The sequence below is a fragment of the Copadichromis virginalis genome, linkage group LG10 (assembly GCF_057382275.1).
Source record: "Copadichromis virginalis isolate Kocher_CV1m ecotype Utaka linkage group LG10, C_Virginalis_male_GT1.1, whole genome shotgun sequence".
NCBI classification, from domain to species: domain Eukaryota; kingdom Metazoa; phylum Chordata; class Actinopteri; order Cichliformes; family Cichlidae; genus Copadichromis; species Copadichromis virginalis.
The window spans coordinates 18,464,506-18,478,094 of NC_140627.1; the positions used below are offsets into that span (position 1 = coordinate 18,464,506).

The 13,589-nt window shown below is 42.7% G+C and overlaps 1 protein-coding gene across 2 annotated transcripts in view; it reads right to left on the minus strand.

The window, feature by feature from the left end:
• Positions 1 to 13,589, minus strand: part of dclk1a (doublecortin-like kinase 1a) — a 47,029-nt gene that overhangs the window by 3,422 nt on the left and 30,018 nt on the right. The window contains exons 5-15 of one of the 2 annotated variants that reach the window (XM_085470395.1): positions 12,500 to 12,594; positions 5,218 to 5,299; positions 4,397 to 4,569; positions 3,653 to 3,772; positions 2,070 to 2,216; positions 1,174 to 1,307; positions 921 to 998; positions 650 to 746; positions 468 to 548; positions 265 to 378; positions 63 to 136 (exon numbers count right to left, since the gene is read on the minus strand). In XM_085470395.1, the coding sequence (XP_085326521.1) occupies positions 63 to 136; positions 265 to 378; positions 468 to 548; positions 650 to 746; positions 921 to 998; positions 1,174 to 1,307; positions 2,070 to 2,216; positions 3,653 to 3,772; positions 4,397 to 4,569; positions 5,218 to 5,299; positions 12,500 to 12,594 (1,195 nt within the window). The remainder of the gene's footprint in view (positions 1 to 62; positions 137 to 264; positions 379 to 467; positions 549 to 649; positions 747 to 920; positions 999 to 1,173; positions 1,308 to 2,069; positions 2,217 to 3,652; positions 3,773 to 4,396; positions 4,570 to 5,217; positions 5,300 to 12,499; positions 12,595 to 13,589) is intronic. The other variant, XM_085470396.1, reaches the window with a different exon arrangement.

The following is a 13,589-nucleotide window of genomic DNA, read 5'->3' on the forward strand; positions in this document are numbered from 1 at the left end:
GGTCTGTTTTGATTTCTCGCTGATTTGTGACCCAGTCGTGTCTCTATGGAAACCTGGCGTACCTTATCCAGTACATGGCCGGGTGCTGGTAGAAATCCAACGACCCAGATCTCTGCATAGAAAAGCTGTCATCCAACTGAACAACAAAAGAGAAATCGGCACAATCAATCTAAACGCCACGTGAAAAACTTGCTGATTTCTCTACAAACTGATGCAACTCAGTGTAACAGCTACATCTTTAGATGGTTGCTAATGGTTACTTACAGAAATGACTGACACTCCAGCAGTGGTGTCAGTGCCTTTTGGGCTGGTGTTGAAGTGCTTCTTTATCTTTCCTGCTACCGACAGCTGGTGTTCATTCTCGCACAGACCCTCGTCCTGGATTAGACAAATGAGGAGAAAGGAAGTAAATTCAGTGTTTTGGTGAAAACAAAGGAAATGAACAGATTTACTGACACTGTACTTACAGTGACCCAGGGGTGCTCCAGCACCTGGAGGGCAGTGTATCTCTTATCGACCTCCACCTCCAGCATGGATCGAATCAGCTCCTACACCCCCCCCAAAAGTAAAAAGCAGTTAGTTTTTTACTCTGGATTTTCTATAACATGTAGATCCATCCACACCAATCAGACATACAGCAGATATTTACCATAGCGGTCTCTGACACATTGTCCCAGTAGGGCAGAGGAAATTCTAGCTGACCCATTAGTATCTGATCAAAAAGCACTTCTTGATCGTCACTGCTCCTGCAAAAAAAAAAAGTTCACATGAATGGGTGCATCAACCAAATATTAATTAGCGAGTCAACAAATAAAGGTGCAATACTACTGCTGACCAGTAGAGGGTCCTGCATAACACACTTTCAAGAAAGGCGTTAAAGCAGAGGGAGAAATGTAGGGTAGGGCTTGCTGTTAACTTACCCCCGAAAGGGTGGGAAACCACACAGGAGGATATAGGTGATGACTCCAGCTGCCCAGATGTCAACCTTAAGACCATACCTGAAAAAAAAAGAGAGGTTAAATCAAAGCAAACATAGAGAAAACGTGCAGAGCATGACCTTTAAGGCAAATATCTACTACTGTAAATGGATTAAGACACGACAGATATGTTGGCCGTCATAGTGATCATACTTTGATCTTAAAGGTGCCTGCTAAATGCAGCTGCAGCTCTCACCCTGTTTCTGCAATGATTTCAGGTGCTACATATGTTGGGGTCCCGCAGACAGTGTAGAGGGGTCCGTCCACCACGGTCGCCAAACCAAAATCTCCCAGTTTGAGGCTCTTGCTGCCATCTGCATGTTCGTACACCTAAACACACAGGAATGCAAAAATGTTTTTAAAAAAAGAAGCAGGATCATAATGTACAGCATTATTATGAGGGCAACAAACAACAAACAAACTTAAAACACATTATGTGATGGGGGTTGCTATTAATAATTTCACCACTCAGTGTGTTGTTTAACAGCTCACAGCTGTAGCTACTCTATCTGCCCTACGCCTACAGACACAGACGAAGCGAGCGACCAGCTTTTTAACGCAGCAAAGCATTTATGTGGCCAAAAATAAAACTAATGTTAGTGTTGCTGGGTGTCTGCTACATGGATGGGGTAATCTGCATGTCATTACCTTCAAAAAGTTACATGAATAGAAGGCCACTGTTTTTTTTTTAACCATTCAAGGCTTTCTTATTTCGTTGGAGAGAAAAAGCAAAACAGGAAATCGGCTGACTAGGTTTAAATGTGGCCACTAAAAAGCTGAATTCTGAAGTCTGACTCCTGCCCAGACAATCTCAAGTAGGGGGGCAAAGAGCGGTATTTGAAGTTAAGCAAGGACGATGGGGAGTTTGACAGAAGGGAGAAGGAGGGAAGGAAAGAACAAACGAGGGAGGCTGGAGAAGGAGCGTGCAGAAGGTGTGAGGGCAGCAGGGATGAGTCATCTCTCTGCTCTGGGAGGGCCCCGTAGTGAGTGATATTACTTCACTGATCATTCAGAAAGGCGGCGGGAAAGGAGAGGAGGTGCACCAGTGCCGCACCAAGTTACATGTATGCAATCTGCGTGACGTCCACTCACCAGCAGGTTTTCTGGTTTGATGTCTCTGTGGACAATGTTGAGGCTGTGAAGGTATTTGATGGCGCTGGCCAGATTGTGGAGCATGCCGCTGGCGTCTCTCTCTGTGTATCTATTGGCAGAGGTGATGGCATCGAACAGATCTCCCCCCTGTGGACAAGACATGATGGACGGGTCAGTATTAGGAGATGTCACAAGAGTTTGGTTGGTGTTTTTTGCACCAGCAGAACAGATTCACTTGCAAATTTTCACAGCTGCTTGCCTTTTTTTTCTGAAAAGAGGCTAAAAACTTCATTTAACCACAAGACTTTTTTGTCTGCTCAGCAGCAGCAAGGAGGTGGGGGTAAATCCTAATTCTTCACCTTGCTTGAAAGACGACCCCCCCCCCCCCCCCGCGTTAATATTTCTTTTCATTTTTGTCATTTTTTAGGCTTTTCTCAGTGTCTTTTCTCTGATTTTTCATCCTGTCCGAATCTCCCTCTCATTCCCTCTGCGTTTCTCTCATTGAGTGGACTAAGTGGAACAGAGGCTTAAAATAGTGCTGAATCTCCCTCTATCCTCGAACAGCACAGCACACTGTAAGGCTTTGACCTGCTCGTTGGCAGCTGTTTCAATATGAGAGTTGTCAAATGCCAGCTCAGGCTTTAGCTAATACATTTCACTTATTTTTCTCTGCCTCCGCTATCGGAGGCCCAAAAGTACACGAACATGAATATACTGCTGTAAATTTGGGGGCATTCTGCAAAGTTTTGGGACGTGGCTGCTGAAGTTAGTCAATGAGAAATTAAGCCAAAAGATGGGATTTACATCAGTCCTTTGTAAATCCTCTCCTCACTCTTTTTTATGGGTATCATTTCCGCTTGTAAAAACAGGAATGAGCCTTCCCTGGAATTGCAACACAATTTTGTCTGATCACATTATTGCCTCATTATTGCTTTTCCACAGTTTAAACTAAAGGACTTGAACTGAGCAGGACCAAGCAAAAGAACACTCATTTTCTCTCTCTTTCGTTCTCTGCGCCTATCCTCTACTTTCAATTCATCTATCTCTCTCTTTCTCTCGGCCCCTGTTATTTTAGCAGCGACTCTTTTCACCCCATTCATCCACAGCCTCCTCTTGATCCTCCTACTTTGGACATGCTCACAAGTACACACACTTCTTCCACAAATTGCCTCTCATCTATATTCTGTAGTACTCCACATCACAGCACGAACAGATGGATCACATTCCTGGCTCCTGAATTATGCACAAACATTTCTTGACTCAGAGAGCGAGAGAGAATGAAGAACGCGAGCGCACGAGCACTCGGGGCCACTGGCGGATTCACTCTAGTCCCGAATTGTGTGACTGGTTGGAAAAATTCATCAGTTGCTTCACAGGCTGAATGCCGCTCCTCTGTCTCTGTCACTATTACTGCCTCCCTGCTCCTCTAAGTCGTAGATTTGAGATAATGATGATCACCCTTGTATTGTAAGAGAATACACCCATCCGTTATCTCAGCTTGGCAAAATGTCCCTGCTCGTTCCTAACTGGAGCAGATGGTGCACAAACTCATAAAGTAACAGTGTACAAACATGGCCACACACCTTGACCAACTCCATGACCAGGTAGAGCTCGTTGTAAGTGTCAAACTCCTCGATGAGTAAGACGATATTTGGATGTTTGACCCGGCGAAGTATGGCCACCTCGTTCTGGATCATGTGCTCCTGGTAAAAAGAAGTTCAGGTGTTCAGCCAAGTGGAAGACATTCAGTAAAGGAATCATTTAGAAGACATTTAGAAGATTTTTATTTTATGTATGTCACACCAGCCTCTCTACAGCAACTCAGTAGCACCTTGGAGTACATTTCTACAACCTTCCAATAAAGGTTGCACATTAACCCGAAGATATCAGCGGGTCTTTAAGCAAAATAGGGATATTACTCTAAAAATGCAAAATATTCTTTTCTGGGTGGAAAAAAAATGAGCTATCAAAACTGAATTTCAATTCAATTCAGTTTTTTCAAATGATGCCAAATCACAACAATAGTTAAAGGCCCTTTTAACTGTAAGGTAAAGACTCCACAACAGTCCAAAGAAAATAGAGAAAACGCCAACAATCACATGACCTCCTTTGAGCAAACGTGTTGGTGACAGTGGGAAGGAAAAACTCCCTTTTAACAGGAAGAAAGTTCCAGGCTCAAGAAGGGGCGGCCATCTGCCTCACCCGGATGGGGTGAAAGGAGGAAGAATTTATCCTCTGAAGTTAGGATTATGTGGAGCTTTAACCTTCTTGACGTGTCAGTACAATTTTTGCCTTTTTTGGGTCGTATTCGGTGGATGTTTGTTTACCTTGCCTCTGCATTTGCCCTTGTTGATGATCTTCAGAGCGTACTCTCGTCCTGTGGAGTGCTCCGTGCATTCCCGGACGACTGCAAAATTCCCATCTCCTAACATTCGCCCCACCTTGTAACGGTCTGATATGTAGGACGGCACAGCTGGAACCTCATTGACTAGAACTTCAGCTGCAGAGAAGAAGCACTGGTTTTTAGAGGGAACATAAACTGGTTTACACAGTTTAGCACCATAGAATATACACAGATATATGCTGAGGAAGCTATGATGTCTGATTATCAACTGTTGTCTAACCAGTCTCTTCAAGACATAAAGGTAGATTTAAAAACCTTCACAATTAAACAAACTGTAATATGATTGCAGACTTGAAATGTAAAAATAAGCAAATAGCAGAAACCTTTTAAATCTAAAAGATTCATATTTTTACAGCCAGTGAGGTCTGCAATTACATCACACAGAAGACTTTTTTGTTTATAAATCAAGATGCAAATAGGCATGATTTATCAATGCTCAGCTAAGTGTTAATGAGTCTCATGAATCTGTTTAAAAGATCTATAAGGGGGAAAAAAAGGTCCTCTGGATACTTTTTAAAAAAATAAAATAAAATCAAAGATGAAAATGTCACATATGAGACCAAAAATCCTCCAGCCTTTCAAAGCAGTGTCACAGAGAGGTGAGTAAGACAGCATAAGAGCGGAAAGTTGCCGTAAGCATCGTGTACTAATCATGCTATGCAGGCAAGGGACGCGTCAAAGGTCACGCGCATGATTCAGACATGCATGATATTTGCAAGCACAAAGCAAGCTTTTTTTCCTCACCTTCAGGAACAAGTCCATCACCATCTTCCACTGGGCTCGAACCTTTAGTGGAAGACAGAGAGGTGGAAGAACCCTGGGACCCCTGCAGAGAAAGGAACAGGGTAGAGAGCAGGATGGAAAGGGGTTTATTACTAATCTGCGGCATTACCCAAAATAGTTTGCAATCCATAATCACGATAAAAAAAACCCAGACAAACACAATCACAGTCCCTTCTGCTACAGTCCTAGCCTAAACAAATATGTATGTTCAAAAATAGACAAAGGAACACTGTGTAACCACTGTGTATCCTCACAACAGCCCTACTGCTGTGGCTATGTTTGCGCATCTTTCTGATGTAATGCCCTGTGCTGTGTCTATACTGTGCTCATGAAAAAAAAAATCTGAAAACGAGTCCGAACAGACTTACTTGATCTGCATATAAGCCAGCAACCCCCCTATGTGTGTCTATATCATAGAGATGATTGCATCCAAATAAGCTCCTTTCCATTCACCTCACAACTGGAAGTAATTCTTCCCTGTTTTCTCACTCCTTACGATTACCTTTAATAAATCATAAAAACATGGGCTCCGGTGACACTAAATAAAGGCAGATGCCTTTCATCTGGATAGTAAGTGGGGGGTCATTAAATTGAAAGAGAGAGGATGAGAAGAGGCGTCTGCATCTATCTATCTAAAGACAAAAACTCATTATGCCCTCCACCTTGTAACCTTCTGTCTGGTTGTCATGGAAGCAACAAGGATGGAGAGTATCTAGTCGGGACTGTAAATGGGAATCTACCCCTCTTGTATTTCTGTGTCTGTTCCACTCCTGTGCACCTTTCTCTTCTCCTCGCTGCCAAACTCTGTTGTTTTGCTTCAGTCTTTTACTGCACTAGAAGACTTTCATCCTGTTTCGTTTGGAAGGTGGCGTTTTTCACGTGTTCGGTGGATTTTACCACCTTCTTTACTCTTTACTAATCTCTCCTCTGCTCAAATCCGTTCTCGTGGCTTACAGTCAGTCTTCGGGGTTGGGGCCTTTCCAGTGCTTGAATAAATCCACTAGCTGCAGCTGGAAGACGCAGGCTGGCCAGTGATGGCAACACGCACCATTGCAGTTCCTCTAAAATATAAGTGGAGCAACGTTGCCACTGTGCATTATTAACAAGTGCAGTTTGCTCTGTAGATGGTCTGTGTCTGTGAGCGTCATGCATGACTCAACTACATAATTATGGACGACCTCTCCAGGACATGACACATTTTTCCCATTACATGTGTAGCCAGATGTATTTTGCTGCTTTCCGTTGTATAACAATCGCTCATCAATAATCCCTTTCACCGTGATAGACTGCTGCCTGCTAAGCTTCACATTTGCTCTTTCAAGTCACTGAGCTGGATCTGCTGTCTGTGATTTTGTTTGATAATTAATATTGGACTTGGACCCTATTGTTCAAACACAGTGACTTCTGGCTCCAAAAATTGACAACATGACAATATCCTTAAAATCAAAACTGAGTCTTAAAGATATGTTTAAACTCTGTGGGTGATGTCACGGCGTTTAATTCCATCTTTTACATACAGTCTGTGATTAAAAGCTCAGAAAAGAACATTTGTGTGTGATCTTGAATGTCTTTTTTTTAAGTGAAAGAGAAATGTCCTAAGCATTTGTAAATCCCGGGGAGCTTGCTGTCCTGGCAGACTGGGATAAAAGCCATGCCTGTAATGACTTGGATCTGAAAACTATTTGCAGAGCTGATCTGCCCTGTATCTCTGCCATAGTAGCTGTCTGCTCTTTTACTCATCTCAGCTGCTGTGACCTGAAAACCACGTAGGTAAATGTAGCTGTGAGTCAGGCTCAGTTTGGTTTATGTAATGTTGTTGTTGGCTGGGCACTCATCCCGGAACAAGAAAACCCACTTAATACCCATAAAGCCAATGACCCTCCTGTGCTTTATCTCAAAAAACATCCTTATTCTGTTCTTTTATTTTCTCATCCCAACTCGGATATTTACCTCTCTTGTGCTCTTATCGCACATCCAGTGCTGTCCTCAGCTCGCTTTCTCATTTTGAACTCCTTTCTCTCTCTCTCTCTCTCTCTCTCTCTCTCTCTCGCTTCCTGCCACTGAGGGAAACAAAATACTGTTGCTATGGAAACTGCTCACAGACAGGAGAACAGCAGCTTCCAGTGTAGAGACGGTAGCCTATATATGGGCACTTCCTGTCTGCGGGCTGAGAGATAGGTTCAGCCTTCTATGAAATTTGAGTCTCTCGTTTCTGTGTGGAAAACGATGAGACAGATGGGGTGACAGACAGAGTGGGAAACACAGAGAAAGACAGAGAGAGGGAGAGAGGGAGAGAGGTGGAGTGATGAAGCAGCAGAGAAATGTATGGAGTCTGGTCTGGCTGATATTGATCATGAGATTTGGCAGGAACTGTCTTGTTATTGTTAGACACTCCAGCTTTCTCCCTGTTGCACAATACACTATTCCTAGCTCTACATCTCTACACCTTTTCTGTAACTATGACTCACAACGACACTGACAAACCTTTTACATCATGACTGGAGCCACTGCTCTTCAGACCTGCGAGGGCAACACTCAGCAACTGCATACTGATCAGCTCATAAATAGGAATTAAACAGGATGTCCACAGTTGACCTTAAATGTGGAGCATCATCTCAGAAGTAGGTTTGCAGCAGAAAGAAAGAATCATTCATTCCGTGGCTGGAAAGGAAATCTGTCAACTGTAGAGCCGAGCATTAAAAATGCACCACACATTTACATAACCAACTTAAGCGTAATGCCAGCTTTGTCCTTCATGCCTCTGTTTGAATCTGATTACAGCACACATAGCGAGGCTTTCTTGGTCTCTGCCCCTCAGGCTGCCAGAGCCAGACCTCTTATTTTTGCTTTCCCTGTCAGGCAATATCCAGCAGAAGCAAGATTTATTAGTGTTTACTTTGGTGGTAAAAATCTAATAAGATTTGATGCTAATGGGACTTTTTTCCTTCTTGTTGTTCCTCAAGAACACAGGGTACGGGAGACGGACAGAAAACATAATCTACTTGACTTTCATGAAAAGATCAAAACCATTTGGGGGATTCTGTCTTTCTGCTCTGCCAGTTGGACACAGTGAAGGTTCCTAATCACAATCCGTATGGACTCCAATCCCAGGAAATCACAGAAACGTGATTAAATACTTCAGGGAAAATTAAAGAAGGGAAGAAGGGGAGATTTAGGCTGCCCCGCCCATATATATATGAAATTGAGAGTAAAAGCAGTGAGCAATGAAAGATAACTGCTCCTCTGAGACTGTTTGTGTTGTAATAGCTGTTCTGCTCTGATGAATGCCCACAGCAGGCAGGTTTAACAAAGGAGAAGCACTGATAAATGTGCTACAGAAGAAAATCGCCATCCCCACGGCTGTACTGATGGAACATGAGGAACATGAGTGACGGTGTCGAGTTAAGAGAATAAAGACCACGAAATGAAAATGAAATGACAATGAATTTAATGAGGACGTCAACAAATGAAAATGAACACATTTAGCAAACAAAAACAAAAATGAGCCAAAAAGAGAGAGCAGCATCGCACGATGGAACCACGACAACATGTCGATAATTGACATGTTTACAAAAATCCGCATTAATGGAAAGAGCCAAAATTATCATCAAGCCTTTTTAGATGCGAGTGCTATTTGAATCATTAGTGAGTAATTTGGATAACTGATGTTTTTCTGTGGTTGTTGTTTTTGTGCGTGTGACAAACAAACAAAAGACAAAAAATGATTCTTGAAAAAAAGGCAAAAAACACTCTTCCGGGTCAGTCCACCGTGTGATGCGGCCGGTCTTTTTGACAGTCACAGAAACAAGCCAACTAATGACATCAAACACAACACATAATAAGAAATATATTACAACCAAAAATAACAAATACAATCTTCAGCAACAATACACTCGTGGGAATGAGATGAGACATTTATAAGAAGTTCACGATGCGCACTTTCTGCTTCAGTCGGCACTCTTCCTTTCACACATACTCGCACACAAATAATTTCAAAATGAATCACCCGACACATAACATGAACGCTGAGAATGAGAGACGGAGCATGCAATTCAACAGATTACGGATGTGAATGGATGAACGGTGAGAGGAGGATGAAGGTGATACTACAGATAACAACTAGCACTCTGTTTCTCTTAGACTCTCCTAAATGCATCACAGCTGCTGCGACACAGACCTTCTGTTAGTGTCGCCTTCGATCTGTCACTCTCTCCTCTTAATGCATTGTCTTTTTTTGTATGTTTATTTGTTTTCACACCAAATGGAGCGGACAGACTGCGAAGAGCGCTGACCTCGGTGGCACATTGAATTATGCCTCAGAGCTGATATTGACAGAAAACACTGTTGTGGGTGCGTGCCTGTGTGGAATAATGTGTCTATAGATCTTATATGAAAATAAAACTAATACGGAAATTTAGGATGCTCTCAGTGCTTTCACTGAGGCAAGCGGCCTTGAAAAGCTCATAAGAAGTGCAAAGTGGAAGGGCGGGGGGACGGCGGGCAGGGGGACGATTTTATGAATGTAGACCAGACTTTCATGCGTCGCTTGACAATTAGTAAAAATGGGTCACAGAGAGCATCAAATTTGCAAAATGTGTGAGTGTGCATGAAGCTGCTGTGCACAAATTTTCTGTACAAAAGTGTTCCACTGAAGTGTGCACGAACATGAAAGTTACTGTGCATGCACCTTCTTCTGAAGACGTGTGCATGCAATGGTGCAATGCTATGTTTGTAGTCTCTGCTTGGGGAAATAGGTTGTGATGGTCCTAGATGTGCTAGCAACCTACTTCAAGCAGCAAAGTGCCTCTAAGTGTTTAAATGCATGGTCCAGCGAGGTGAACTGTTAAATACAGCACTCGCAGTAGGTCACTGAGCCCCTGTGGCTGCTTAGGAAATAGATTTTTCATTCTTTTATTTGTTATATTTAACTTGCATTTTACCACCTAAACCTCATATCTGTGTTATTTTAGCCACTCTAAGCCTCAGATTGCTCTTCAGGGTTGGTAATGTTACTTGCTAGTTTTAAAGGGGTGCAGAGTTGTAATTATTCGTGCGGGTTTACATGCAAATCACAAAGAAGGAGAGGAGGAAATGTGCAAATTAGGGTCTTGGACTTATTGCCTCCTTCTCAAAGAAGATTAAATAACATCTATAAGAGAGATGATGGAATATAATTTCTCCCCATGAGGTTAATACCCTTTGATATGGGGAGGCGAGAGGGAGGGGGTGGGTGTGAGAATGACTGGGAAACGACTGTAAAAGAGAAATTAGAAGGTGTCGGGGAGGGAAGGGACAGGGACAGGGAGGAAATCTGTAACAGGGTAGATAGAAGAAGTAAGAAGTGGAGAGGAGAATTACATCGTAACATGGCTGAAGAGCGTGGAGCTGCAGAGTGGAAGGAAGAGATAATGGCCTGTGAGGCTTCTTCCCCTCCTTACAGCAGTCAAGCCATCGCGGGCTTGCTGCAGAGGCTGGAATAATCCCTCTTTGAGAAACAGACACTCAACTGGAATGTAACTGCTGCAACAGTGAGCTCTGAAATGGGCTAGAAAAGAAGGTTTAAGGAGGTTACGAAAACCAAAGGATAGGTGGTGTGTTTGCGTTTATAGCACTGGATTTTCATATTGTGGAAGAGGCAGAAAGTGGGCGGGGTCATTTTCTACAATGACTGCCCCACATTTATTTAACCAGAGCAAAGAACATAGAAAGGGAGGTAGAGCTTATAAATGTGCGCACGAGCCAGAACATTTCCTCTCAACACTGTAAACTATAATGACCCAGTTCCATAATTCAGATGAATGTGGAAGCCCTGTTATAGCTACAGCTCATAGCTGATCTGTTATCCTGGGTTACCTTCAGATTGCGTCAATATAACTTCTCACTGATGGATTCAGACTCTCTGCCATTCATCTATGTTTCCCGATTCACGGAAAATAGCACAGGAAAACCCAAGGAATGGACTCTTTAACCTACGCTGACTGAGGATACGGTCATGCATGAACACACACACGCACACACACGCACACACACACATACTTATATAAAAGGTAATGACCCCCTCTGCTTTCCTCCCATAAAATCCGCCTGTGTAAATAAATAGTTGCAACATACATCATAGCTGCATCCCTGCAGTCAGGCAGAACGTGCAGTGAGTTTCAATCAGTGTGCATTAGAAACACACGAAACCTGCGAGTAGAAGCCTATGTGGATACACATGTATCTGTATTTCGGTATTCTAGAGGCTGAGGTGAACTGAGCTAGCGAGTGTTTGTTTAGGAGGGAGAAGACACTAAAACAGCAGTCGGCTTAAGCGCAAATTTAAGAGATGCTGTCAGAAAGCTGAGTGATTGGGATTGGAGCTGTTCTTAAAAGCTCACCCACATCACTGTCAAAGACTGGATTAACAAATACTTTGATATAAGCATCTACACACACGCGCGCGCACAGTGTACACGAAGTCGAGATATTTAATTCGAAGTTTTCCCTTTGAGTTGCATGCTCCTGCTCTGCACAGCAGTAATTTTATTTGTTAGCTACAGAAAACAGACTGCTATTAAGGTACTTTAACAGGCATACATGACAAAAAAGGGCTTAAATAATCAAATAGACTAGTATAAAATGTATTTCTACATCATTTACACAACTCGACATGTACAAAATAATGTGACTTGATTAAAAAAACAAAAGAAATTCTATATCAGAAGTGTGTACTGATTGCATCTTTTTGCTGAAAGATGGTCAAATGCAATGCAATGCCCAGCAGGTGAAGAAGGATGCAATCCAATTTCTGGAAATTAAAAACACACTGCAGACTGGGGCAGACTGCCAATCAGCCAGTCTCATCTTTATATCAGATACTGCACAATTTACCGACTAGCAGATCAGGTGATCTCAACAGGTCGGTGTTAACGTTATTCAGTGCTGAGCCACCAAAGGCAGACAGAGTTCTTTATGAGGGACAGAATATGTGCTATAATATCCAAATGAAATGAACATTTGCCTTGCTGGAAGCCCAGAGCAGCACTGGGTGAGGTCTGAAATACTAAAGATGCTGGGAAGTTGTGCTTTCTTCATAATCTAGTGATTCTAAGATGTAGTCGGCCTATGCTCAGTCCCGGCTTTGTCCATTTCCTGAGAAAATAGAATAATTGTGTTATAAGTTTTGTGATTTGGAGTCACTAAATGCTACGGGCTGACTCTTAGTGCGTGCTTTGCGAGCGTGCTCGTGTATTCCCATTCTTACCCTGCGTCGGCTAAGGCTGCCTGGACTGGTTGGGGAGGGGCTGGGAGATTTTCCCGAATGAGGAGTTGACAGCTGACTGGCCGGCGTCCCGTTCACTGGAGGGAGAAAAGAAAGGAGAGAAAAAACGGAGCAGGATGGATGAGAGTGGAGCGACCACTTTAAAAAACAAACAAACAAAAAAAAAAACACATAAATATTGTAATAGATGACTCCTTAAATGAAAATGCCTATTTTTTTAGAACAGCTATATTAGTGTCTAGCAACAGCCTACACTTCCGCCCTCAGCATCTCTCCATTAACATGAATGAGGCAGAGGAAGAGGAGAGCAAGGGAGAGAGTGAGGGAGAAAGATAAAGAAGAGCACCGAAGTCCACACTAGTTTTTTTTCTTTTTTCAGTCTAACAAAACAAACCCAGCAACAGCATCTCATTAAAGAAGAACATACATTAATCAACCTCGCACACCAATCCTGTGTGCAGTTTGGCAGGGGGAGGAAAAGAAAAATCCAGGAGCATCATTAACCGGCAAAAAACCCACCAGCCTGTATTTCATCTTACTGAAAACATGACTTATTGTTTCTTGGCAACAAGAGGCTGCTTGGAGAATACAAAAACGGTCAGAGACGCAACTGAGTTCAGCTGAAGGCATATGTCATCTTCCTGAAGAGATTCAGAGCAGAATTCAGAAAACACTACAAGACTTAATACAAACACCCCTTTTTTAAAAATGCGGTTTAATTTCCTTTCTATGGCTGCCAGCACTGAGCTCTGTTTATATTGGCATTGAGATATAAAGAGCTCCAGCATGTAAAGAGTTCCTTTTATTTGTAACGTTCACCTAAATACAATTTCAGCCCAGCTCACAAGTCTGTGTATTTCCTGCTGAGATCAAAGAACTTTCTGAATTATTCAAGACAAAGGAGGAAAGCACAAAAGAGACTAAGATATAACATCTGCCGCTGTATCACACGTATCATCGCCATCATCATCATCATCATTATCATCATTAAAAGATAAAAAAATAAAGAAACCCTTCTCCTAAAGCTCTTCATTGATGAAATTCAACATCACGGCGTTACGCACACAGGCAG